This window comes from Salmo salar, chromosome ssa03 (assembly GCF_905237065.1).
Source record: "Salmo salar chromosome ssa03, Ssal_v3.1, whole genome shotgun sequence".
Taxonomy (NCBI): Eukaryota; Metazoa; Chordata; class Actinopteri; order Salmoniformes; family Salmonidae; genus Salmo; species Salmo salar.
In genome coordinates this window covers 63,722,429-63,749,645 of record NC_059444.1, presented here as the reverse complement: position 1 = coordinate 63,749,645, position 27,217 = coordinate 63,722,429, and the positions used below count along the sequence as shown (strand labels likewise).

Here is a 27,217-nt window from a genome sequence, read left to right as displayed (position 1 = left end):
CCATACAATACCACATAATGACAAACTGAAAACATGTTTTTAGAATTTTTTGCAAATGTATTTAAAATGAAATACAGAAATATCTAATTTACATACAGTTGAAGTCGGAAGTTTACATAACTACTAGCGCCTTATGCTGGGAATGGGGGGAAAACTCAGGGAAAGAAATTAACACATACATGTGACCAACAGGGGGCTCTGGGTGACCCTGGTGCTGACTCACCTGGGGTGTCCGGACAGTGCTCGACCTGCCGTCTCGACTCCCAGACGAGTTCTTCTAGCACCGGTCGGCAGTGTGCCCTCTCCGACCACACACTGTGCAGGAGGAGGCTCCTCCTCCGATCGCCCTCGCTGCAGCTCCCCCTAACTCCATGGGGGTTGGAGCGGAGGTGTTGGGGGTGGAACCAACAGGACCCGAAGCTGCACCTATAGTGGTCAATCAGGGCCCTGTCCTTCCACCCCCAGAGCGAAGTCATGTGCGCTCCTCGTCTCCTGCCGTAGATGGAACAGACGCTCACCCGCCGCTCGCCCCTCAGGAGGATGGTCGAACACGGCCCGGAAGCAGCTGGTGAACTCTGGGTAGTGTTCCATCGCCGAGTCTGGTCCATCCCAGACCGCTTGGCCCACTCCAGAGCTTTACCTGACAGGCAGAAGACGAGGGCGTTCACGCTCTCACCTTCCGAAGGAGCCGGGTGAACGGTTGCCAGGTAAAGCTCCAGCTGGAGGTGTCTCCGGGGCACTGGGAGGGCTCAGTTCGGCCTATGCCTGCGCTCCGCCCGTGCCGGGCAAAAGTGGGCATTCAGCCTGGAGTATGGGTGGCAAGCCTACGTACCAGAACTCCAGTGCTCCCCCACAGCCCGGTTTATCCTGTGCCTCCTCCTCGGACCAGGCCTCCAGTGGGTCTCTCCAGCCTGGTCTATCCTGTACCTCCTCCCAGGACCAGGCCTCCAGGGGGTCTCTCCAGCCTGGTCTATCCTGTGCCTCCTCCCAGGACCAGGCCTCCAGTGGGTCTCCCCATCCTGGTACATCCTGTGCCTCCTCTTCGGACCATATGGGTCTCCCCAGCCTGGTGAGTCCTGTGCCTGCGCCCAGAGCCAGGCATCCTGCATGTCTCCCCAGCCTGGTGAATCCTGGGCCAGAGCCGCCCGCCAGTCCGGAGCCGCCAGAGCCGCCCGCCAGTCCGGAGCCGCCAGAGCCGCCCGCCTGTCCGGAGCCGCCAGAGCCGCCCGCCTTTCCGGAGCCGCCAGAGACACCCGCCAGCCGGGCGCAGCCAGAGACGCTCCACCAGCCGGGCGCAGCCAGGGTCGCCCGCCAGCTGGGGGCGCAGCCAGAGACGCCCGCCAGCCGGGCGCAGCCAGAGTCGCCCGTCAGCCGGGCGCAGCCAGAGTCGCCCGCCAGCCGGGCGCAGCCAGAGTCGCCCGCCAGCCGGGCGCAGCCAGGGTCGCCCGCCAGTCGGGCGCAGCCAGAGAAGCCCGCCAGCCGGGCGCAGCCTGGGTCGCCCGCCAGCCGGGCGCAACCAGGGTCGCCCGCCAGTCCTCCGGCGTAGCCAGGGGCGCCACCTAAGTGGGCTACGCCGAGAGTGGAGCGGGGTCCACGGCCCGCACCAGACCCGCCACCGTAGGAAGGCCCACCCGGACCCTCCCCTTTAGTGTCAGGTTTTGCGGCCGGAGTCCACACCTTTGGGGGGGGGGTACTGTAACGCCCTGGCCATAGAGAGGGGTTTTTAGTTCTCTATTTTGGTTAGGCCAGGGTGTTACATGGGTGGGCGTTCTATGTTTATTTTTCTATGTTGGTTTGTTTCTTTGGTTTGGCCGTGTGTGGCTCTCAATCAGGAACAGCTGTAGTTCGTTGTTGCTGATTGGGAGTCATACATAGGCAGCCTGCTTTTCCTTTGGGGTTTGTGGGTGATTGCTTTCTGTTTCATTGTGAGTACCTGACAGTACTGTCGGCTGTGTTTTTTTTTTGTTTATTTGTATAGTGTTCTATTTTCGGTTTATTAAAATCTTGAATATGAAAACACATCCTCCGCTGCACCTTGGTCTCATTGCGACGACAGTCGTTACAGTCATGCACAAAGTACATGTCCTAACTGACTTGCCAAAACTATAGTTTGTTAACAAGGAATTTGTGGAGTGGTTGAAAAACAAGTTTTAATGACTCCAACCTAAGGGAGCAGGAAACCCTTGCACCCGGGCAGCCGTCCCATCGTACTCCCTCGGGAGCGCGAGCCGAATACCGCCGGGGCAGGATGACGCCGGAGAAGGTGGTGGTGCTGGTTGGAGGGTGGCTGGTGGAGGGGTAGGCAGGCCACCCCTCTCCCATCTCTCCATCGTCGCCATCACTTGATCCATGGCGGTCCCGAGACGGTGGAGAACGGTGGTGTGGTGTTGCACGCGCTCCTCCATGGAAGTGGAGAGCGCGTCAGCTCCTGATGACTCCATTTAGGTGGTGCGGGATTCTGTTACGTGCCTCCTTAGAGGAGGGAGGTGCAGGAATCAGGAGCAGGAGAGCAAGGAAGTCCCAGTGGCACAATCGTTTATTAAGGAGTCCCAACTCAACAACAATATGGGGGGAAACGCCCAAACGAAATCGCCACATGCAGGGAAGAAAACGCAACACACGGAGGAGAAACCTCTACTCCTAAACACATACCAAAATGGTACAACTACCGTGAGAAAAGAAAACCCCGTGGTGCAGACACACACCCCTAACAGAGTAACCACAGCAAACAATCCCGCACAAAGACTAGAAGGCAGCGGAGGTAAATAAACCCACTGAAATCTTACTAATAAGACACAGGTGTGAACAAAACAGACAGACACAAACGAAAAGGAAAAATGGATCGGTGGCTAATAGTAGGCCGGCGACGACGACCGCCGAGCACCGCCCGAACAGGGAGAGGAGCCACCTTCGGTGGAAGTCGTGACAACAAGCATACCCATAACATAATGCAGCCTTCACCATGCTTGAAAATATGAAGAGTGGTACTCAGTGATGTGTTGAATTTTCCCCAAGCATAACACTTTGTATTCAGGACATAAAGTAAACATTTTTGCCACATTTTTTGCAGTTTTACTGTAGCGCCTTAATGCAAACAGGATGCATGTTTTGGAATATTTGTATTCTGTACAGTAACTGAAATGTTGTTGATCCATTCTCAGTTTTCTCCTATCACAGCCATTAAACTCTGTTACTGTTTTAAAGTCACACTTGGCCTCATAGAGAAATCCCTGAGCGGTTTCTTTCCTCTTTGTCAACTGAGTTTGGAAGGGCACCTGTATCTTTGTAGTGACTGGGTGTATTGATATACCATACAAAGTGTAATTAATATATCAAATAAAATATGAATTTAATCAATTTTAAATTCAGGCTGTAACACAACAAAACGTGGAAAAAGTCAAGGGGTGTGAACACTTTCTGAAGGCACTGTATATGGCTCAGGTGGTTTCCATTCTGATGCCCTTATGTCACATGATGGAACTAATACATATGGTGCCAATATGCATGACATCTCCATGGAATCAAAGGTATGACGAAATTCCCCTGAGGAAAACTATACATATAGACATTTGAAGCACCCTTAAATAACAATTATGCTTTGAGGGAAATACTAATAAGGAATGAACATTCCTAATAGGCAGCATAGTTCTTATTCTACATCGACTATAGAATAAGCATTTTGTTTGGTAACCGCTTCCACTTTCTCCTCTTACATCTAAACCCACCAAAGTAGATTACGGAAATGTGTGTACAAGGTAGTATCTTTCAGAAATCGGCTTCCTGGTTGTTACAGGCATATAGTACCCTGAACATCAAGCCTACTGTACCTCAAGGTATGCCTACGAGATGAGTTTTCTCCTTCAGCTGAAATTATTATAATTCACTTTAATGAATTCAGGTGTTCTTGGTGCTGCCATGACAGGCGAATAATGAATCATTCTTTAAACAGAGACCCCTTTTTTTCCTTCCATGCCCCCTCCTGGAATAATGATCCGTTCATTACCAGCCAGCCGACATGTTGACAGGTAGGGGGTGGAAATCAGGGGTTCAGGAGCAGCTAGCGATGGGATGGGAGCTTCAGCACTGTGGCCTATGGCTGCCTCACTGATGGGTCATAGTATAGCTATTAGTAAGCTACATTTAAACCTACAGCAAAATGTAATCTGTAATCTGAAAAAGATTAACATGAATCCCTCCCTGTACAGTACAGTCGTGGCCAAAAGTTTTGAGAATGACACAAATATTAATTTTCACAAAGTCTGCTGCCTCAGTTTGTATGATGGCAATTTGCATATACTCCAGAATGTTATGAAGAGTGATCATGTCACGGCTGTTAGAATGAGCGGACCAAAATGCAGCGTCTGTTTCGTTCCACATATTTATTTGATCGTGAAACTAAATGCAAATAACAAAGTAAACTTAATGACAAAACAACAAACCGTGACGCAGGAGGAACAAACACACTCACAAAATATAATCACCCACAAACACCAGTGACACAAACATCAACTTAAATATGGCCTCCAATTAGAGACAACGACAACCAGCTTCCTCTAATTGGAGGTCATGCAAAACAAAACAAATCTAGAAATACAAAAACTAGAAACTAAACATAGAAATAAAAAAACAGACAAACACCCCCTGTCAGGCCCTGACCTACTCTACCATAGAAAATAACAACTACTATGGTCAGGACGTGACAGATCAGATGAATTGCAATTAATTGCAAAGTCCCTCTTTTCCATGCAAATAAACTGAATCCCCCAAAAACATTTCCACTGCATTTCAGCCCTGCCACAAAAGGACCAGCTGACATCATGTCAGTGATTATCTCGTTAACACTGGTGTGAGTGTTGACGAGGACAAGGCTGGAGATCACTCTGTCATGCTGATTGAGTTCGAATAACAGACTGAAAGCTTCAAAAGGATGGTGGTGCTTGGAATCATTGTTCTTCCTCTGTCAACAATGGTTACCTGCAAGGAAACACGTGCCGTCATCATTGCTTTGCACAAAAAGGGCTTCACAGGCAAGGATAATGCTGCCAGTAAGATTGCACCTAAATCAACCATTTATCAGATCATCAAGAACTTCAAGGAGAGCTGTTCAATTGTTGTGAAGAAGGCTTCAGGGCGCCCAAGAAAGTCCAGCCAGCGCCAGGACCGTCTCCTAAAGTTGATTCAGCTGCGGGATCGGGGCACCACCAGTACAGAGCTTGCTCAGGAATGGCAGCAGGCAGGTGTGAGTGCATCAGTGAGGTGAAGACTTTTGGAGGATGGCCTGGTGTCAGAAGGGCAGCAAAGAAGCCATTTCTCTCCTGGAAAAACCTCAGGGACAGACTGATATTCTGCAAAGGGTAAAGGGATTGGACTGCTGAGGACTGGGGTAAAGTCATTTTCTCTGATATATCCCCTTTCCGATTGTTTGGGGCATCTGGAAAAAAGCTTGTCCAGAGAAGACAAGGTGAGCGCTACCATCAGTCTTGTGTCATGCCAACAGTAAAGCATCCTGAGACCATTCATGTGTGGGGTTGCTTCTCAGCCAAGGGAGTGGGCTCACTCACAATTTTACCTAAGAACACAGCCATGAATAAAGAATGGTACCAACACATCCTCCGAAAGCAACTTCTCCCAACCATCCAGGAACAGTTTGGTGACAAACAATCCCTTTTCCAGCATGATGGAGCACCTTGTCATAAGGCAAAAGTGATAACTAAGTGGCTCGGGGAACAAAACATCAATATTTTGGGTCCATGGCCAGGAAACTTCCCAGACCTTAATCCCATTAAGAACTTGTGGTCAATCCTCAAGAGGCAGGTGGACAAACAAAACCCCACAAATTCTGACAAACTCCAAGCATTGATTTTGCAAGAATGGGCTGCCATCAGTCAGGATGTGGCCCAGAAGTTAATTGACAGCATGCCAGGGCGGATTGCAGAGGTCTTGAAAAAGAAGGGTCAACACTGCAAATATTGACTCTTTGCATCAACTTCATGTAATTGTCAATAAAAGCCTTTGACACTTATGAAATGCTTGTAATTATACTTCAGTATTCCATAGTAACATCACATTTTTGAGTAGTTCAATAACATGGGGGTTACTGCAGATACCTTAGACCACTTGTTCTGAACATCCTCACACCACTCAGGATACTCTGCTTCCTTGCTGGCTGGTGATTGGGCCTGTTGGGGGTTCTAACACATCCGATGTAATGTAATATTAATATTAATGTCCACTGAGAATGGTCACAGCTTCAAAGGGGGCTTTCTTCACTTACTCTTTAAAGAGGGTTCTTTGGCCATCTTTTCTTTGTTGGTAAATGCTGGCAAGCCCCTCTTAAGTGGTAAGTTTACTCCCAGCTAAATGATGAATATCTACATTTATAAACAGATTTAAATGTAGATGAAGCACAGCCCATCTTAGATCATGAGCATTATTAGTGCATCATTGGCATCATAGTATCCATGATCTACAATACCATAGGAAACACATCCCTCTGAAAAATATATTTCTGTTTTTGACCATACAATGTGTCATAGTGTTTGTGAAAATTACTGTCCTTCCATAACTCTTTTGTAATTATTACTAGGTCAGCAAAGACAGAGGTAGTTCATGTCAACAGACAACCAGAATTTTCTTGTAACAAATGGATGCTTTGGGAAAGAAATGGTCATTGTCAGAATAGAAACCCAAACAATCACAACCATGCATCTTACAACCTCAAAACCACCAGACTTTATTAGTCCAGGAGATCATGAGATCAGGAGCAGCACTTTGAGTTCAGGAGTAGCACCTTGAGTTCAGGAGCAGCACTTTGAGTTCAGGAGCAGCATAGTAATACCCAATCAACTTTAAGTCATTGTAGTACACTAGCATTAAATCTCTACTGGGTCTGGTAGTTCTCTCTTTGTAGATAATGCCTCAGTTGTACAACAACATACCTCCCATGTTATTTACATTTTCATGCCAGGTTTGCAACAAAATGGGTTGTGCTCTGTTTTCGCCCACAGGAAAATCTATCTGTCGTTTTGATGTATTTGAGGACATCAAGGAATGGCTTTCATATACGCACGCACGCACGCACGCACGCGCACACACACACACACACACACACACACACACACACGAACATGCAACACAGCCCAGCCACAACCCCCTCTTATGCTCTCTTAGGATCTAATTTTGTCAACTGGACATGAGAGGTAAATAACAGCAGCACTAGCTATGTGACGGAGCCCTCTTCAGTTGGTTGGTAAGCATTCAGGAGATGAATCCCCTTGTTCAGCTGCAGTAGTATGTGAGATTCAGGAAAACAGGGCAGCACAGATGGATTTGTAAGATTAGATCAACTAGCTACAATGGACATATATTACAATTGAACAACAATGCCTGTTAGCATACAAAGCATACTAGCCTTCACTGTGGCTCAGTTGGTAGAGCATGGTGTTTGCAACGCCAGCATGGTGTGTGCAACGCCAGAGTTGTGGGTTCGATTCCCACGGGGGGCCAATACATAAAAAAATGCATGAAATGAAATGTATGCATTCATTACCGTAAGTTGCTCTGGATAAGAGCATCTACTGAAATGTAAAAAAAAAATACAAAGTGTCCTTTCTCCCAATCAACAGAAAAAGCCTTCAGAAACACTTTACAAAATCCTGTACCCTGTATACAGAATATAGTCTGCTATATCCTTGAGAATACATTGTCGGGAGACAATGCTTCCTTCCCATATCTTATGTGTTGAGGACTGCAGTTATTTTGACTGCACAACAGCTCCACTAAAATGGTTATTTTCCCCCTGGTGTTTTGCTACTGTCTCTTTGACTCACTTCTGGGCAGGAGGTAGAGTGGTGTGTCTATAGGGCACAGTCATGCGCCTGTTCCCCTCCTCGTCCCCTAGCCATGTCTGGCACTGCCAAGTGTACCCATGCCAGGGCTGCCTCCCTAGGATGGATACTGCCTCTATGGCAGGGGTTGTGGGTGCCTGGTTGGCACTGAGTGAAATGGTCCAGAGGGAGTTCTCAGACGTGTCAGCCGTTACAAATGACCCAATCCTCTCAGACAGACAGGGCTTTGTTCTAGTTCTCTCTCCTCTCCTCTAGTTGCCACTCCTCTGGGTGGGTGGCTGGCGGCTAGGCTAGGCTAGGCTACACTCAACTTCTGTCCTGTGTGCTGCTGGGGCCATCTTGGCCACACTCACTGTCCTGCCAGCCGAAGAGAAGAAAGTTCTCCCTTGCTGCCAACACTCACGGCCGGACGGTCTGGCAGGCCCTTTCCCCACAAGACAATGTCACAGGAAACTGTATTTAAATGGGTTACTACTACCTTCAATGATGAATGGAAAACAGTTACAAAACATCACCTTTATTTCCAGTTACATGCCTGTTTTTTAACAGGGCATTTTGTATCTCCTCTTCCTTTTTATATCTGCCTTGTTGAATGGTATTAGACAAAAGAATGCTGTGATCATTTTGAGACACTTTAGTTAAGCTTCCGCCTAAGGGCCAAAGCTCCTTTAAAAGTACTGGTGCTGCATACCAAAACTGTAGTTCTATATCTTTGTCGGTACCTGACATGAATGATAACACCTTGTCAAGCTTGCAGGCTGAGAAGAGAAGCTTGATACAGCAAGGTTGAAAAGTGAGATGAGGGTTTACTCCAACTAATGGAATACAAATTAAGTTCTCTTTTGTCTAAACGAATTTATTTAATGTACCATAAGTAGCACATGGCAATATGCAAGCACTTGGATGAGCAGATAGTGATTAGCTTTTGCATTGCTATGGGCATATTATTTATTTTGTAGAAGTCACATTTGTGTCTGTACTATAGGCGAATGAAACGCCCGCTTCCATGCACGGACAACTTTGACCCAACTGGTGGCATGGAGATTAACACTATCACAAATAGTGCACACAAACCCACCATCATGCAGGGTTTTAAGTAGTTCACCCAGACCACAGCACATACATCTTAATGCACAAAATAGTGAATATGTTTTATCTATATTTAATGTACCTTTTGCAAATTGTTATTCTGTACTTGTATTTTTACCTAACTGTTTACTGAATTATCCATTCATAAAGCACATACAATGGTGTCACATACAAGTTTGACAAAATAACTGTGTTGTCCATCCAATATACTCTTAGCATAGGGGAACGTCAATTTCATTCAGTAATACAAAAAGACAAAGCTTATACATTAGATTTACATAGTGCCGGCATATAAATTCATTAAATGTTAATTTCATGCGGGCTTTTTGTGAGCGCAGCAGAGCCTGTTCTCCCTCAGCAGATAAATAATGGGAGTATGAACTGTTGCTCATGTGGGTGTTGCCAACTGGTTAATGTATGAACTATGGAGACAGGCCATTGTAAGTTGGAGACTCCATTACTTTGTTGGCGTAGTCAAACTTGCCTCTGGAGAGAAACCTGTTCACCTAGTTTGCCAATCAAGCCATAAACATCAACATTTACAAAGTGAAGTGTCGCCCTCAATAACACTCCGAGTCTGGAAGCGTAGGCTACATTTCAGAGGTGAGCTGATGAATGCGTATGAATTTAAAGTAATGGAAGCAGGTAGAGTACAGAGAAGGAGTGAACAATGCTCTGAGAGAGGAGAAGAGAGGAGGCGTTATTGATTCTTCTGCTTTTATCTCACAGTGAGCTCTACCTGTCCGATTGGATTACACAGACAATGGCTTTCCTCTGTCTGTAGGAATTCAGATACATACTGTTTTTATGCTATCATCTGCACCCAGGTCGGTTATGTTCCATCCCTGCATATGCCTATTTTATGTAAATTACAATTGAGGAAATTCAACCTATAAAATGACCTGTCAAGTCATGATTTACCCTGGTGAGTCAAATGTTTTTCTCATCAATCTTCAAGGCCTGACTATTAATCTCTCAGCTTGTCCAACCTTTATGAGTATAAAGAAGAAAAGCCAGGGGTTAGACACACATTTACATGGAATATAGACTTCTTCCATCAGGGCAAATAAGAGTGACTGACTGACTTTCTTCTTGCACACTGTCTAATACCCTGTAAATCCGTCTAGCAGAGGTAGGCTCAATGTTAAATGTCACAATGACTATTCTAGACAAATTCATTTGTGAAAATCAACATCAAATACTGACAAACTGTGCAAAGTATTGAAATCACATTCCTTGCAGTATATTGGAAGTATACATATACTGTATTAGGTTATTTTCTGTACATGCTAATTGAATCTGAAATATTTCAATGCAACAAAGCAATGCCAAAACATCTGATGAAACTACAAGCGTGCATCAAATATTATGAATTATTGCTAATAAATTATACTGTATATGTTATTGGAGGTCTTAGGACTAAACCTTCTGTGGACTTTCACTCCCCAATTGGAAATAACCTGTGAATGAGAGTGCTCTTCCCATTGTACCATCCATCCCTTTGGGGCATCCAGCTCCCAAAATACGCTCTTGCATTTTTTATGAGTTCTTGGAAGGTATCTGTGTCTGTAGTGTTGATTCACTTACTCCTGCAACAACCTTTGAGTCTTTAACCTTACAAAAGTTTTCACAAATGGACCACTTTTTACCAGTGGCAGACAGATGGAAAGTGAATTAAAGTGGGACTCCAGTAATTTAGAAGAAACGGTGTGTAAAGAGGACCAATGTCTGGCAGATGAAATGGGATTTTATCCATTGTACACAGACAATGGATGGACAGATGTATTACTCCTTAAATTAGCAGCTCAATGCCAAAGTAACAGCTTGTGCTTCAGATTTCCAGATTTCCAGAGGTGGGGTAATTTCAGAGAACATGATTCTTGAAAAGCACTCATTGTTTTCAGCTAGTCACAGAGCCATACCTGCCCAGCTATTAGCAGGTGTAGTGAAAGAGTTGTAAAGCTTCCCTGTATATGTCTTTTAATGAGACAACACTGATCATTTCATGGTCCTTTACAAAGTAATTAGCACAGCACGAAAAAATCTATTTGACCGGTGGGAAATTAGCTTCTAATTAGCCTATTTCACTATTATTATATTTTTTATTATCATGGAGAGGCTGCACCATGGCATAGTGGACTCTGAACAACTAAAAGTTGATACTTGTTAAAAAAAGTTGTACCATCTTTTATTTTTCAGTGGCAGAGGAGAGTACAGTAGTCCTTTTGAAGTTGTGCTGACAGTTGTTTCATGTTTGGTTCACGCCTCCTGTCCCTGGCCTTATTCTCCCACTGCCCTCCTCCCACTTTTGTAACTCTTGCTACACTATCCTCTTTCATATTAATTGGACTTGCTAAGGAAAATAAACACCTTCCCTATTCTCCATTCAAAATCATTTTCTCCTCTCTTTAAAGTATATTGTAGTTCTGTGCAATGGTCTCTTCCTCTTTAAACCCTCGTCTTTTTCCACAGAAAACACTGGAACGTTTCAACAATCATCATTCATTCATGCTGGGGTCCCTCCAGACCTCTGTTGAAAGCTCTACTCCCATGTTGTTCCTGAACCGTCTCCTGTTGGAGCGTATCTATTGGGACCACTGTGCAGCAGGGGAATATGTTTCCAGGAGGCAGTGTAGTATTTCATAAGAATTTCCAAAGTTTCTGATTATCGTAGTCAGTAGCCCTCAGGGAACGTTTAGGTCCAAATCTGGTGGGCAAGTTGCTAGGGTAGTTTCTATTAACTTTTCCCGTTCTTCATATTTATTCCCCTGTGGATAAGCATGAAATCTAACACAAAGGATCAACTTCATAATTTATTTTTAGTAAAACAAAAGTTGATTTTGAACTGCAATTCTTTTGCTGTTGATGCTGTATTTTTCTGGGGATACATTGATTTCAAGCCATCCATTCCTACATTTTGGTTCTGAACTTCTGAAAGATCATGCAACTTTTCTTATCATGAAACATATTTTTCTTTCCTCTCCAACCAAAATTGATTAATGCACCTGCTTTTGGCTAAAGCACTCTTGGCCCGGCTGTCAGACTAGTCAGACTAGACGTCTTTGCTTACATCACTGCTGCCTTCAGCCTTTCGGACCTGTAGATCCAACGATGATTGTGTTCATCATCTGGAGAAAAGAAACCTTCCAGTGGCTGCTGCTGAGTCATGAGCCAGGAAGCATGCGTAACTAAAGCTGGCATATTCATTAAGTAACTGTCTGGGAAAAATAGACTAGAATCCAATCAAATCGCCTGCCAGCCGGGAAGACGAGGAGAACAAAAGCTCTGGTGACATTTCAGCGATAGCTGACATCTCTTCCCTGACGAATGGTCATTGCTACCAAGACCCTGTTTCAAATCAGAACATCTATTTCAGTCCACTTGGCATCAGTCTTTTCACAGACAGACAGAACCATTTTAGCCAAGATTTGATTTTCTTTTTATCAATTTTTTTCACGGCTCATTGTCCACTGTCCAAAGCAGATGATAGTGTTCAGCTAAATGTGTAAATGCAAATGTATTTAGTATATTAGTTGTGGAGCTAATTAGAATGGAATATTGTGTACTAGTTGCAGCACTGACAAACAGGGTTCCACATCCACTGACCTCCTTATCGACTAACTAACATGAAACCGAGCAAAAGAGGCTCTTTGCTTTTCACACTGTGGTGTGTGTGTGCCTGATTAGATGTTGCATGGCAACAATAAAATGAGGAATTATAATGCAACAGATCTTACAGATAAGACATTTTATTTGATTTAACCTGTATTTTATCATTACAAACATGACAAACATTGATGTTGACTACTTAGTGATCGTCATGTCTGTATTCTCCCCTCATACCATCAGTGCAGCAGAGAGATGTATGTGTACAGTACCATACAGTTAAAACAAGATGTGAGTCTTATTATGCAAACTGCTTGGTAAGATTTGGGGCATAAGTAATCACCTTTTATCCTCCCTTTGGCAATCTACTGAAGTGTAAACTTGCCAGAGAAATCTGCTCTCAGAAAATGTTGACTTGCAAAAGGAGTCGTTAAGTTGTTAATTGGCCTCAGTGTGCCTCCGCAAATATGCCATTAATCACGGCCAGTTATTATGTGTAACATACAAGTTGACAGCCTGTTTTTATTATCATGACTGGGGAAAGGAGGGTGGTCACACTGTAGATATGATTGAATTCTGGAATTCTTGTTAAGTATGATATAGTGTGATACTATTACACAGCATTTATCATAGGCACTACTGTATGTTGTTATTGTGGAACCTAGAGCATTGATACTAACTGAGTTCTGCGCCTGCGCATGAATGCACTGTGCTTGAACTTGAGTTTGAACGATAAAGTCATGTCCACGTTATCTCTGTTTCAAGTATAATGTATTACTGTTTGTGTCGTAGTAAGAAAACAACAATTATATATTAAAAAAAGCATTCACACTGGAGTAAATGTTGCCAGTTCTTCTACTATCTGTGAGATGAGTAATGAACTGGAGGTTCTCATCTCTATTTTCCAAAGCAGACGTTTATAGTTCTTCATTTATCTCAGTCTCAAAGGTACAGTCAAGGTAACTCCTTTTCATTTACTCTTTTTAATGAATACTTGTTCACTATAAATAATAATTGAATGACCTTTGTCTTTTGATTAATCATAATAATAATAAACAGTTACTTAATATTGCTTTTATATTACTCAGTTACTTATTGATGGTGCTGTGAAAATCCAAACGATTGTAGACAAATTAATATCTAATGTAGGACAGGGCCCATAAGAAGTCAGATCATTATTTTCCCTTTTTCAAACAGATGTTATTTACAAGTTGTACTAGCCTTCAAAATAATCCAGACCTTCAAGCAGTGCTGGACCATTCTATTTTACTTGATGAATATGTCGGTCATACATAGGAAGCTATTGCATTTCGTGCCTTAGGTTCAATCTGCTGCTCAACAGATTGCTTGTACTTTGAAAACGAATTAGTGTTCTCAACATGCCCAAGCAGCAGTTTATGGTCACTTACAATGTCTACTACAATGACTCTACTTTCTCAAGGTCCTGGTATTGTTCCTCACAGTGGGCTGTGGACATCAGTAATGGAAGAGAATTATGTTTACATGTGCAACATGAATACGGATACAACAACAACATGGGCTGAATGGATGTACAGTATTACCTTGACCAATCAGTAACTGCTACAGCCAAACTGGGGGAATGCATTTTATAGAACTCTGCTATTACACACAATATCAATATTGAGCTATTAGTTAACTTTACTTTATTGATTTTCTACTGTAGATAGCTACTGTAGTATTGCTGGAGTTATTAAAGTGGCATTCACCGTCCCCCAAACTGCCACCTGTGCGTGGGTGCTGTCTGCTGTCCCCTGACCTCCTTTGGGTCCTGCGGGGCCAGTTGAAAATTATGCCCACAACATCTGGTTGCGCTGCCATGCCAGCAGGCAGGGGGCCAGTCAATTTGCCATGGTTCCATGCACTCCTCAATTAAGCAGATGTCTGCATGCTGGATGCTGGATTAGTACCATCTTATAAAGAGCAGTCATCACACTCTCTCTCTCCAGCTGAGTCCCCAGGGAGGGCCAACCAGCACGGGGTGCAATGTTACCAAGGATCTGAAGCAATTACCTCTGTCCATTCTTATCCATCTGTCAAATTGATTTCTATCAGGCCTATTGAGAGACATATCAGCTGGGGGCTGAGCTACGTTGCTGTTGGTTTTGGCTGAGGCTTGTTTGGAGGAAACCAAAGAGATTTGATTGGGAGAGGATTAGCGCAGTGAGCTGGCTAGAGGAGCCATCTAGCTTGGAGCGATGGACGGTTAATGATTTGTATCCCGGGGCTAACATGAAGAGACTATAACAATTGTGTTGGCAGGTCAATGAGATAGACCCACGTAGGCAGCTTACACTATCAGGTCTCGACTTCTACAGCTTTCCTGGGAGACACCAGCTCTTACATCTCACCACTGACAGGAAGGAAGAATCACTGATTTCAAAAATACTGCTGATAGCCCTTTCATGCAGCCAAATTACCTAGTGGCCTCATGGGTGGAATGTTATTAATATTTTTCATAATTTCAAAATCTATAAAAATAAATAAAAGAACTTAAACATATCTACTTTGAAACCTCACTCACATGGCTATGGGCTTAAAAAAATAAATCACCTGTACCATGTCAGATATAGTTGAAATGTATTACATTTTGAGTTTGCATTCCAATATTACACTTTATATACATCACATAAGACCATTTGACATAGAAACACCGGATTTTCGGTGACTTAATACTACCAAGAAACACTGTGTGACCCTGATTTAGCCCACTGCAGTAAAAGGTAAAAAATATTGCCTCACTTAAGTGGGAAAACAATACAACAGTGCTCAATCGAATTTGCTAACTTCCAAATACATTGTAGCATTTATATGGGCCCATAATCTCAATCACTCAGATGGAACATCAATATTTAATGACATTTTTTACTTTTTCTGCCAGACTGACACCTCTCTCTCTGCCATCTTTCTCTTTCTCTCCCTACAGAGGCTAACCAGATGAACAGTGTGGGTCCAGGATTATCACTAATGCCAGGCTTAGGGTCTCCTCCCCACCCCTACCCTTCCCTGGGACAGATCACTAGCCCCTATGAGCAACAGCAACCTGGGAAAGAGCTCAATAAGTACGCCTCCCTCAAGGCTGTCGGTAAGAGACACAGTTATTGCTCATTCTAAGATATGCGGATATGGGAATACAGGAATAAGCGCTGAGCTGCTTCTCTGATTAACTTCACAATCAAAATAGCTAATCAGATTTCATCAGCTAATCAAAAGGGGTAATATATAATTTAATTATAATTTCAAATCTAATGAAATGCATATATTTCCCAGTACAATATAAGTACCAGTCAAAAGTTTGGAGACACCTACTGATTTCAGGATTTTTCTTTATTTTTACTATTTTCTATATTGTAGAAGAGTGAAAACATCAAAACTAGAAAGTAACAAATATGGAATCATGTAGTAACCAAAAAAGTGTTCAACAAATAAAAATATATTTTATAGATTCTTCAGAGTAGCCACCCTTTCCCTTGATGACAGCTTTTCACACTCTTGGCATTCTCTCAACCAACTTCATGAGGTAGTCACCTGGAATGCATTTCAATTAACATGTGTGCCTTTGTTTAAAGTTAATCTGTGGAATTTCTTTCCTTCTTAATGTGTTTGAGCCAATCAGTTGTGTTGTGACAAGGTAGGGGTGGTATACAGATGATAGCCCTATTGGTAAAATACCATATTATGGCAAGAACAGCTAAAGTAAGCAAAGAGAAACGACAGTCCATCATTACTTTAAGACATGAAGGTAAGTCAATCTGAAAAATGTCAAGAACTTTGAAAGTTTCTTCAAGTGCAGTCAAAAAAACAATCAAGCGGTATGATGAAACTGGCTCTCATGTGGACTGCCACAGGAAAGGAAGACCCAGTTACCTCTGTTGCAGAGCATAAGTTCATTAGACTTAACTGCACCTCAGATTGCAGCCCAAATAAATGCTTCACAGAGTTCAAGTAACAGACACGTCTCAACATCAACTGTTCAGAGGAGACTGTGAATCAGGCCTTCATGGTCAAATTTCTGCAAAGGAACCACTACTAAAGGACATCAATAATAAGAAGAGACTTGCTTGGGCCAAGAAACACGAGCAATGGACATTAGACCAGTGGAAATCTGTCCTTTGGTCAGATGAGTCTAAATATGAGATTTTTGGTTCCAACTGCCATGTCTTTGTGAGATGCAGAGTAGGTGATGATCTCCGCCTGTGTGGTTCCCACCGTGAAGCATGGAGGAGGAGTTGTGATGGTGTGGGGTGCTTCGCTGGTGACACTGTCGGTGATTTATTAAAAATTCAAGGCACACTTAACCAACATGGCTACCACAGAATTTGGCAGCGATACGCCATCCCATCTGGTTTGCGCTTAGTGGGACTATCATTAGTTTTTCAACAGGACAATGACCCAAAACAGACCTCCAGGCTGTGTAAGGGCTATTTGACCAAGGAAAGTGATGGAGTGCTGCATCAGATGACCTGGCTTCCACAATCATCGGACCTCAACCCAATTTAGACGGTTTGGGATGACTTGGACCGCAGAGTGAAGGAAAAACAGACAACAAGTGCTCAGCATATGTGGGAACTTCTTCAAGACTGTTGGAAAAGCATTCCTCATGAAGCTGGTTGAGAGAATGCCAAGAGTGTGTAAAGCTGTCATCAAGGCAAAGGGTGGCTACTTTGAAGAATCTAGAATATAAAATATATTTTTATTTGTTTAACAATTTTCAAATCAAATCAAATTGTATTTGTCAGATGCGCCGAATACAACAGGTGTAGACCTTACAGTGAAATGCTTAAAAACAAACAAAATAGCACGGTTGGTTAAGAGCCAATAAAAAGGCAGCCATCCTCTCCTGTGCCATTCTTATTTTTTTGGTTACTACATGATTCCATATGTGTTATTTCATAGTTTTGATGTCTTCACTATTATTCTACAATGTAGAAAATAGCAAATATAAAGAAAAACCCTTGAATGAATAGGTGTCCAAACTTTAAACTGTTACTGCCCATGCCATGCAATATCAATATCAATCATTCCTACCTATAGCATGTGAGAAAGCGAAACCATTCCACTGAAATGGATGGGAATGGTATAGTATTTATTTGGCCATCTGTTAAATTGAAGGCATCTCTTCTCATAAAAGACGACGTGAGGATTGGAATATCAGCCGAGATTGCAAATTAGCATACGCCTCTGAAGTGTCGAATTTCCATGTAATCACACTCAAATGACATGAGTAAATGTGGGCTAATTAACACAATGGAGATGTGGAATGATGAGCAAAAACACCAAGCAGCTAGTGTAGATATGTTCTGCTGCCTGCTGTAATTATCAGTTAGCCTGCTCTCCGTCTCCATCCTAGCATGCTGTAAGGTTACTTACTGAGAGATACTATGTTTATGTGACACTTTCCGTTTAAAGAAAAACCTCAAAGAAAGAGAGGCTCTCAACAAAAATATTTACACTGTGTAAACGGTTTATTTCAGATTAGACAGGATAACAGATGTAGAATTTGTCCTTTCAGAAAGGGAGGGAAATAGCGTAGCTTTTAGGAAAATTACTGTAATTGATTTGTCTTTCAAATTTCATGTCTCAAGGCTCTCCATTGTTTTGACTTTGTTGCTCTTCGGTGTCAATGAAAACCGTAAAAAAAACCGTTCTATATCACCTATAGTTTTGCTGCTGCACATCATATATGAAGAAAATGTGAAATGTTGGACAGTCACTGTTACAGTACCTAAATCAACTAGTGAAGATCTACATTGAGAGACAGCTCTTATTGACCACAGAACCGATATTAGGATCAAGCAACCATGTCTCTTCAATTATCATTCAACATTATATTGGAAAATTGATTTTCTATAACATTTTGAGAGGGCAAGTATAATAAATTAAACATCGCAGCTTGACCCATTATTTACTGCAATGTGTCATTTGCCTTACCTCTAAATTCCCTGAGTGATAAATCCAAGGTTTGGGAAATGATAAACCAAAATCTAGCAATCAATTATTCTCTCCCGCTGTCCTGCCAGTGATTTTGTAAGGTCACAGAACTGGATTTCTCACAGACGTTTACAATCTGAACTGGTTAATTTATAAAGGAGCGGGAGCCCCATCAGGGAGTGGTCTGAAGACATTTTGGATCTGCCTGCCGCCCTTCTGGCTGTAAACACTAGGCTAATTATTTCTCATGCCATTCTCCAAAAAGCTGTAATTATAATTGAGTTGAACATGACAATTCTGCAAGCAACCTTCTCTTTGATGCATTCATTTTGGATACAAGTCTACATGAAGATCTCTGCAATTTCAGTATTGTGTGTATGCCATAGACAGTGAATTAGATTGGGATTCGAATTTATGTATGGCTGTCATGTGCCAGGGGATATTGTTGATTTCCTCGTCATGTAGTTATGTCAGAGACTTTCCCTGTTATCTTTGCGTCTCCATTTGAAGCAAAATGTCATGGTGCTGAACTAATGCCTCTGAAATGTAGAAAAAGGGAATGATTAATCAGGCTCACAGGAAAGCAATGTCTAAGCATGTTGACTTTATCTCTAAGGTTTTTTTTTTACACTGATTGATGCTCAAACAGTCAGTCGTTTTCTCCATAGACCAATTGGAGAAACAGGAAAGTGAGCTAGCAGAGCTGATAAACGCTCGGATTAATAAACCAGAGAGACAGGCATCAGAAACCAGCTCTGCTTCTGATGGGGAATTAAAAGAAGTGAAGGAGACATATTTGATAGCGTTTATCACCCTAATTAAACAGGGGTCTCTTTATGGATTCTGCCCGATTCAACTAAAGGAACTTCAAAGCCCCTCGCCATAAATGGGGCTGGGTGAGATGGCAGCTGTCAGAGTTGCAGAGGCACAATCCCACAGAGGATGATGTGGCGGCGGGCATGTGGAACATTCACCAGATTCGCTCTGTGACATCATAGACAATCAGATGAAACTTCTCTGACTGCTGCTAATCTAGTGAAGAGGCGTCAAGCTGCAGGTGGATCATTACGGGATATAAAGACTGGGGGGAAACGTACGCTACCGTTCAAAAGTTTGCGGTCACTCAGAAATGTCCTTGTTTTTGAAAGAAAAGTACATTTTTTGTCCATTAAAATAACATCAGATTGATCAGAAATACAGTGTAGACATTGTTAATGTTGTAAATGACTATTGTAGCTGGAAGCGGGCAGATCTTTTATGGAATATCTACATAGGCGTACAGAGGCCCATTATCAGCAACCATCACTCCTGTGTTCCAATGGCACATTGTGTTAGCTAATCCAAGTTTATTATTTTAAAAGGCTAATTGATCATTAAATAGTACCCGCAAAACACCAGTCTCAACGTCAGCAGTGAAGAGGCGATGCTGGCCTTATAGACAGAGTTGCAAAGAAAAAGCCATATCTCAGACTGACCTATAAAAATAAAAGATTAAGATGGGCAAAAGAACATAGACACTGGACAGAGGAACTCTGTCTATAAGGCCAGCATCCAGGAGTCGCCTCTTCACTGTTGACGTTGAGACTGGTGTTCTGCGGGTACTATTTAATGAAGCTACCAGTTGAGAACTTGTGAGGCGTCTGTTTCTCAAAGTAGACACTCGAATGTACTTGTCCTCTTGTTCAGTTGTGCCCCGGGGCCTCCCACTCCTCTTTCTATTCTGGTTAGAGCCAGTTTGCGCTGTTCTGTGAAGGGAGTAGTACACAGCGTTGTACGAGATCATCAGTTTCTTGGCAATTTCTCGCCTGGAATAGCCTTCATTTCTCAGAAGAAGAATAGACTGACGAGTTTCAGAAGAAAGTTCTTTGTTTCTGGCCATTTTGAGCATTGTAATCGAACCCACAAATGCTGATGCTCCAGATACTCAACTAGTCTAAAGAAGACTAGTTTTATTGCTTCTTTAATCAGTACAACAGTTTTCAGCTGTGCTAACATAATTGCAAAAGGGTTTTCTAATGATCAATTAGCCTTTTAAAATGATAAACTTGGACTAGCTAACACAACGTGCCATTGGAACACAGGAGTGATGGTTGCTGATAATGGGCCTCTGTACGCCTATGCAGATATTCCATAAAAATTCTGCCGTTTCCAGCTACAATAGTCATTTAAAACATTAACAATGTCTACACTGTATTTCTGATACATTTTATGTTATTTTAATGGACAAAAATGTGCTTTTCTTTCAAAAACGAGGATATTTCTGAGTGACCGCAAACTTTTGAACGGTAGTGTATCTATTGAGAGCTGCCCGGTGACCAGGGGATGGGAGGGAGAACAGAGGAATGAGTGCCGGTGGGGAAACTTATTAAACTGTTTGGGTTGAGTCTATGTGAACCAATGTGGTCCCGTCCCTCCTCTCTGATTCTCTGATGTGTATTAAGCTGTGGGCCATTGATGTGTACGCTATGAAAGCACATTGTTCAGAGGGAGCTCTGTACTGCTCCTCCCTTGTTTGAGACGAGTCTCACTCTAATGTGGCGGTGTCCGATCCAGAACATTGAGGCTGAGGCCGTCTGCCTCTGCCTCCGCCCACCGGGGTATCATAACAGATTAAAGGTCAACGGCAGGACATTTAATTGGAAAGTGTGAAATGTCACACAGGGAAATGACTAACGCTGTAGAGTATGGTGTTGCTCCACAGTTAGTGAGGGGATCATGTTTTCAGAACAGGTCTGCACCAGATTGGACATGTCAAATGACACCATGTAACAATGTCAGTGGCTGTTATGGGCAAATTATGTCCGATAGTTAAAGGATATATTATACACAAAGCATCAAATATACTATAGAAATCAAGTAAACATTCCAGAATGCTCAGGGACATATTCATTTGCATATTACAATACAACTGTGCACACAGCCAGCTTTGAAAAGAGCAAACTCTCCAACCAATCTGGAGGGGGTTGTTTACTATTAGCTAAAGCCTGCATGTTTCCAGATGATAATGGCGATGTTGGGAAAATCATTTACAAATATATTCAAATGGCATGATGATATACAGGACATATCAACAACATTCAACACGGCTCAGGCAAAATGTATTATTCACCTCGGTATCCTTTAAAAAACCTTTAGCTACCATTTTCTCAACTGTTCCTCACCCCACATGACAATATGTCATCTACCCCAGTTTAGGATTAATATGGCATTAATATTGCATTTACATAAATATAGATTTGGAAACAGTCCAAAATCCTCAAATACTTCAATATCTCAACTAATCTAAATAAATCTCACCAAAGCAAAGACCGGAACATTTGCTATTGCCTGTGCATGACATTAACAAAATGGCTGTGATTCCAATATTTTTTCATTTATGTTTTTTTGCTCTTGTGTATGTGTGTATGTCTGTTTCCAGCGGAGAAGGTTAATGACAACTTCTACACCAACCGGCGGCACATGGTAGAGATGGCAGCCAAGGGCAGTCTCCCTATGCACCCGATGCATCGCATAGAGCAGGAGCCCAGCAACCCCTACAGCCCTCCCTTACAGCCTTCCCTAAAGCAGAACGGACACAAGTCCAAAAGCACCAAGGGCCACAGCAGCCACAGCAGCAGCTCCCATACCCTGGCCTATGGCTCCAACACCATCGCCAACCCGGGGATGCAGAAGAACTGGGACGGCTCAGAGACGGTGGGCCGCCGGCAGAGCCACGGCACTAAGAAACACTGCACCATAGAGCAGGTGAACGAGATGCACAGCACCTCGCGAAGCCAGCACTACATGCCTCCGCAGCCCTACTTTGTCAGCAACAGCAAGACAGAAGTGACTGTCTGATCTGAGAGCCCACCCCATAACCACTATAACCCCAGCTGCAAGAATGAGAGAGAGAGAGAGAGAGAGAGAGAGAGAGAGAGAGAGATGGTCAGAAGGTTGAGGCTGAAGTAGGACAGCGGTCCTGGATTGAGTGCCCCTCTTTAGGGGTGCTGTGTGTCTACTAATGCGTGTGGCTGACTGTGCATGTGACAGGCATGTGTGGGACTCCTGCCAGTGGGGGGAGAGTGACCACAATAACATACTCCAAACCTCCAAGTTTTCGGTCATCACTGTATTGATGATTATATTGCAACTAATACAAACGAATCATATAATGCAAGTCAGACTAACATCAATGAGCAGAGCATAGCAATGATTGACCTCTGATGGACAGGTTAGCCAGGATGAGTCTGGAGCCATGCAGCGGTGGAAGAGACTGGAACTGTACAAAAGCCCAGTGGCAAAAGACTTTTCCTATTGTCAGTATTAACTGAGATCTCAAAGGGCCTGAAAATGTGTATCATCTCATGTAGTTTCCACTGAATCCACCTCGGATAAGCCAGTAGGTTTGATCTAGACGCAGTGGAGCAGAGGAGTGGAGCAGCCATTAGTAAAGGGATACATTGTTCACCTCAACATTGATTGACATTTCCTCAGATGTTGTGTAGTGTATATACTGTGGGGGGACTTGTTGGTAATGCTCATGCTCGGAACCTCGGGCTCATGATTGCATCTATAGGGAAACAGTGACAATTTCAGATATGGACTGTATATTCTCCTTCAGAGCCTACAGAGCATGAGGTGGATGAGACTGCACCAAACCAGTTCTGTAGCCACAACATTATACACACCCTACTCTGCTCTCTGGTGTTAGGGCTGTGCCTTTCTCTGAGAAAACTATGAAATACTGTTCAAATCAAAGAGCTCGTCTTATAAACCATTGCATAAGGTGTGGAATTTACTTAAATGTCTTCATCTTGCAAACAGGTCCACAACTGTCAGTTGTAAACGGTGAGTTACATCTATCATTTAACATTCTTTATTTCTGTTTTCATTCGACAATGCATTGTGTGTGTGTGTGTGTGTGTGTGTGTTTACCGTGGTACCTTAGAACAATGATAGAGAAAACACAGAAGGAATTGTGTCCTTTCCATACATGTAACATCACTGCCAATAAATGAGTGAATATATTGCCTATATATTTATGATAATTCCCAAATTGATTAGTATGGGATTCATGTTGTGCAGGGGTGCCTGTTTCTCACCCACCTCCATCAATACTACCAAATCTTTACATGGCCTAGAGCCAGGCCCCCAGCTCAGACTGTTGTGGCAGTAGAAAACTACTGAGGGCTCCTTTACGGCTACCCAGAGAGTTGTTAAAGGGTTGTGGATGTTCCTGAAACAGCCATGAAAGGTAAAGCCTGGGTAAATAGAGTGGATGGATTTCATTTAGTATGAGCTCAAGCCCTGGATTAAGACAGAGAAGGTCCTCTGAAATCACCATGAGTTGATGTCATTGCATGCACAAATCAAACTTTAACTATCTGTAAAAGAGAAATTGCAATACGTTATGCACTAATTATTGATAAAACATATTATTTTTAATATTAATAAGTAACATATATTACTTATGTTTATTATTATTATTTAAAAATAAAATCTACATTTTCATCAACTTTATAAGATATACAAGTACAATAAAAGTACAATGTGTTCTTTTTGAATATCTGGAGTAGCCAACTAAAACATCTGAGAGTACCCATGTACAAACACACAGGTCAAGATGTGCCTGTCTTTTCCATTGGGCTAGTTGTGCGTCATCAGATTAAAAATAGTACATTTTTCTCCCAACACTCCATTCTTGGGAGCCCACACGAGCAGCACAGTGCATTAGCATGCCACACTTACCAAAAAAAGCTTTTTAAATAAAGGGCTTCTGATGCAATTTGCCATGTGTTGCGTTTGTCACTGCCCACTGATTCAAGAGCAGCCCACACTTTGTCCGTGTGTCTTAATCATGCCTCTCAAATTCCCATGGCTTTCCGCTGTCCATTAGTCTGTCTACCAGTGACAAAGTGGCTCTAATGGCTGGAGGAGTGACAGCCAGCAGCTTGTCGTTCATTCTCTTACTCACCACATGAGATCTGGTAAGAACAGCCGTGAGTCACATTCTCTACTTTTAGAACTTTGGAAAGCATTAGAGGTGGACAAAAAGTATTTTTAATTTGTAGTTGGTACAGTATGGATTCGACTAAGGGAACAATCATCAATACTGATTTGCTAAGGCCTACTATACAATAAGTGCATGTATTTTTAACCACATTTGAACCAGATATGTATTGTATAGTCAGGCACACAACTATATGTTTTGAGTGTGTTATCACGTTGTCAGTGAAACGTAATGCACCAATACTATAGATTGCTGCTATATGCTAACAACCAAGGCACCATCTCACATTTCTCATAATGAATATGTTCAATTCTTTATTTTGCTATTGCATGACGTAACTCACAGTCACACAAACTGCAACACGTTGTATTGTTGTTTCATCACACAAGCCACTTCTTTGTAGAATTTTCTAGACTAGACAAGTCATATATGCAGTTTTTGGCATATATGCAACGCATATCAGTTCAACATTTGCACCAATAAGACTTCAGAATACCAATGATGTGATGCAAAAAAAGGTATACGTATTTGTGTATTACATTTGTCTATACAAAACAATGTCTGACAATGAAAATGGTAAGGAAAAGTACTGCAAATTTGCATTGACTGCAAAAGGGCTGATTCTTTAGGTCATAAATATAGAGACATATTTAGTATGGCTGTACAGTACATAGTTAAGGTGATGTTTTGGTAAGGCCGTAGAATAAGTCTGTGCCTTGTGTCCAAATGAAATGTGCACCTGATATAATTGTCCAAATACTGACTGGTCTATGAACAGATTGATGCATAATATTATACTGTATAGCATGATATGAAATCACTGTTCCACTTCAGAGGACCTTCTCAATAACAATATCATATCCAACAAGAGTTCCTTTTTTAACTAGAATCAGCAGAAAATGTATCTGGTTTCTCAGTGTTAAAACATGTGCAGAAGTCCACAGCTCCATTGATTGTAGATAGAGTGCACCTATTATACTGTATGCATCCACAGTGCATTGAATTAGCTATTTTGTCATAATTTTTGTCATGGAGGGAACCTACAGTAACACTTATATGTGTAGTAGTGAAGTATAACTCCCTCACTAAAATAGCTTCCACTGATATAATAGCATAAAACATGTACATGACGTGTAGATTAACATTCCAGTTGACTGGTCATCATGCTACATAATGGCATACTGTAAAGTAATAACACATGGCCATTGATTCTAAATCATGTCCTATGAAATGATTGAACTATTTACATCCAAACTTTGCTAATTTCTCAATCTAAATAAAAACATTATTTACCATTGAACTAAATTGTGCCCCTGGCTGAGGCTGAATTGCATTCATGATGCAGCTAGTGGTCTTGGTTCCAACCTTTAGGAGTGGGAAGACGATGGTGCTCTTTGTCAGTGGATCATGTTATTCATGAAGCACAACTGATTTTGTATTCTAACAAAATGAAATATTACTTGTCATATATGTATGTGCAAGGTGGGAAGAGGAAACTCCATTGTATTGTACACATCTAAAATCATATTTACAATAAATCTGTTTCTTCTCAAGATTTTTGTGGTGAGGTACAGTATATCCATGGTTGCATTATTTGAATGTTGCATTTCTCTTGATCTTACTATGATTAGGCTTTAGCTTAGAGGGCTAACACTTGTGTCACGCGACGCAAATTAGACCCAGGTTAGAACCCAATCGGTCATTTATCCAGTTAACGTTTCTAGAGAACATACAGGAAGGAGGCTGCACAGGTCATCGTAAACTTGAAGAAATTCCTTTGAACAGCATCCACTTGCAGTCATTCAGTGTAGACTGATTGTGTTCCCAAGCATTCAACTTAGCTAATAAAACCCCAGTGGTCCTACGCCACGCCTTGTTCCCTGTAATGAAAGTTAACCTGGCTGTCTAGCGTGATCATTTAGCAGCCCTGTTGGCTCATCTATCAACAGGAGAAGAGCCCTGCCTTTCTCTTCATGTTGAGATGGCTCTTCATTAAAGCCCAATCTGTCCCTGGACGTTTTAATTAACACACAACTCTGCTGACCTTTCTATGGAGATTGTTCTCCTTCGACACCATCCATCAGCAGCAAGGCTATGGTGTCAGCTCCACATTAAATGTTTGCTCAAACAGAAGGTCTTTACAGGTACTTTAGAGGTACTATTGGGACACTCAGCTTCATTCTTGTCAATCTTCAAATTGGCCATTGAGTGGGGTAAGTTTAGATTTTTTTTCTTCTACCGATTTTAACCCAGTTTATCTAGCTAATCAGATTAAATTTGACTTTTTAAAATAAAGTTATTTTGAGTAAAGTTTTGATTTTGAAAAAAATTCTAAGACAGTGAGCAACATGTTGAGACATTTAAACTGATGATTTTCAAGTTCAAGTTGCACAAACTTAACTCCCCTGATTGAGTCATTACCATTGGCTAAAACTGTAGGAGCCTCTTAAATTCTCCACCATCCAGCCAGTCGTATAGGAGATTAGCCAATATTGACGTGCTGACTGCGGCCTTATTACAGATGGAGATGGCAGCTGTTGAAGTGCCTATGTCACTCTCATGTGAAGTAGTCAGTACGAGATAATCTCCTGCTTCAGCTTGGATAAATATAGAACTGGAATCGTTCCTGTGGCTCCCAGCAGACAATGAGCCTGTGGATGTCACGATGTAGTTGTTTAAATGGTTGGATCCGAGTGTGAATTACTAGCGCAAGAGAACTTCAGTCTTGAGTAGTCGG

At 42.4% G+C, this 27,217-nt stretch overlaps 1 protein-coding gene across 1 annotated transcript in view; it reads left to right on the top strand.

Moving 5' to 3' along the window:
* LOC106601094 (protein shisa-9B) overlaps positions 1 to 26,035 on the top strand; it is a 32,371-nt gene extending 6,336 nt beyond the window's left edge. Inside the window, exons 3-4 of the mRNA XM_014193012.2 lie at positions 15,487 to 15,645; positions 21,910 to 26,035. Of these exons, the coding sequence (XP_014048487.1) occupies positions 15,487 to 15,645; positions 21,910 to 22,328 (578 nt within the window). The 3' untranslated portion in view covers positions 22,329 to 26,035. The remainder of the gene's footprint in view (positions 1 to 15,486; positions 15,646 to 21,909) is intronic.
* The last annotated feature ends 1,182 nt before the right edge of the window (positions 26,036 to 27,217 follow it).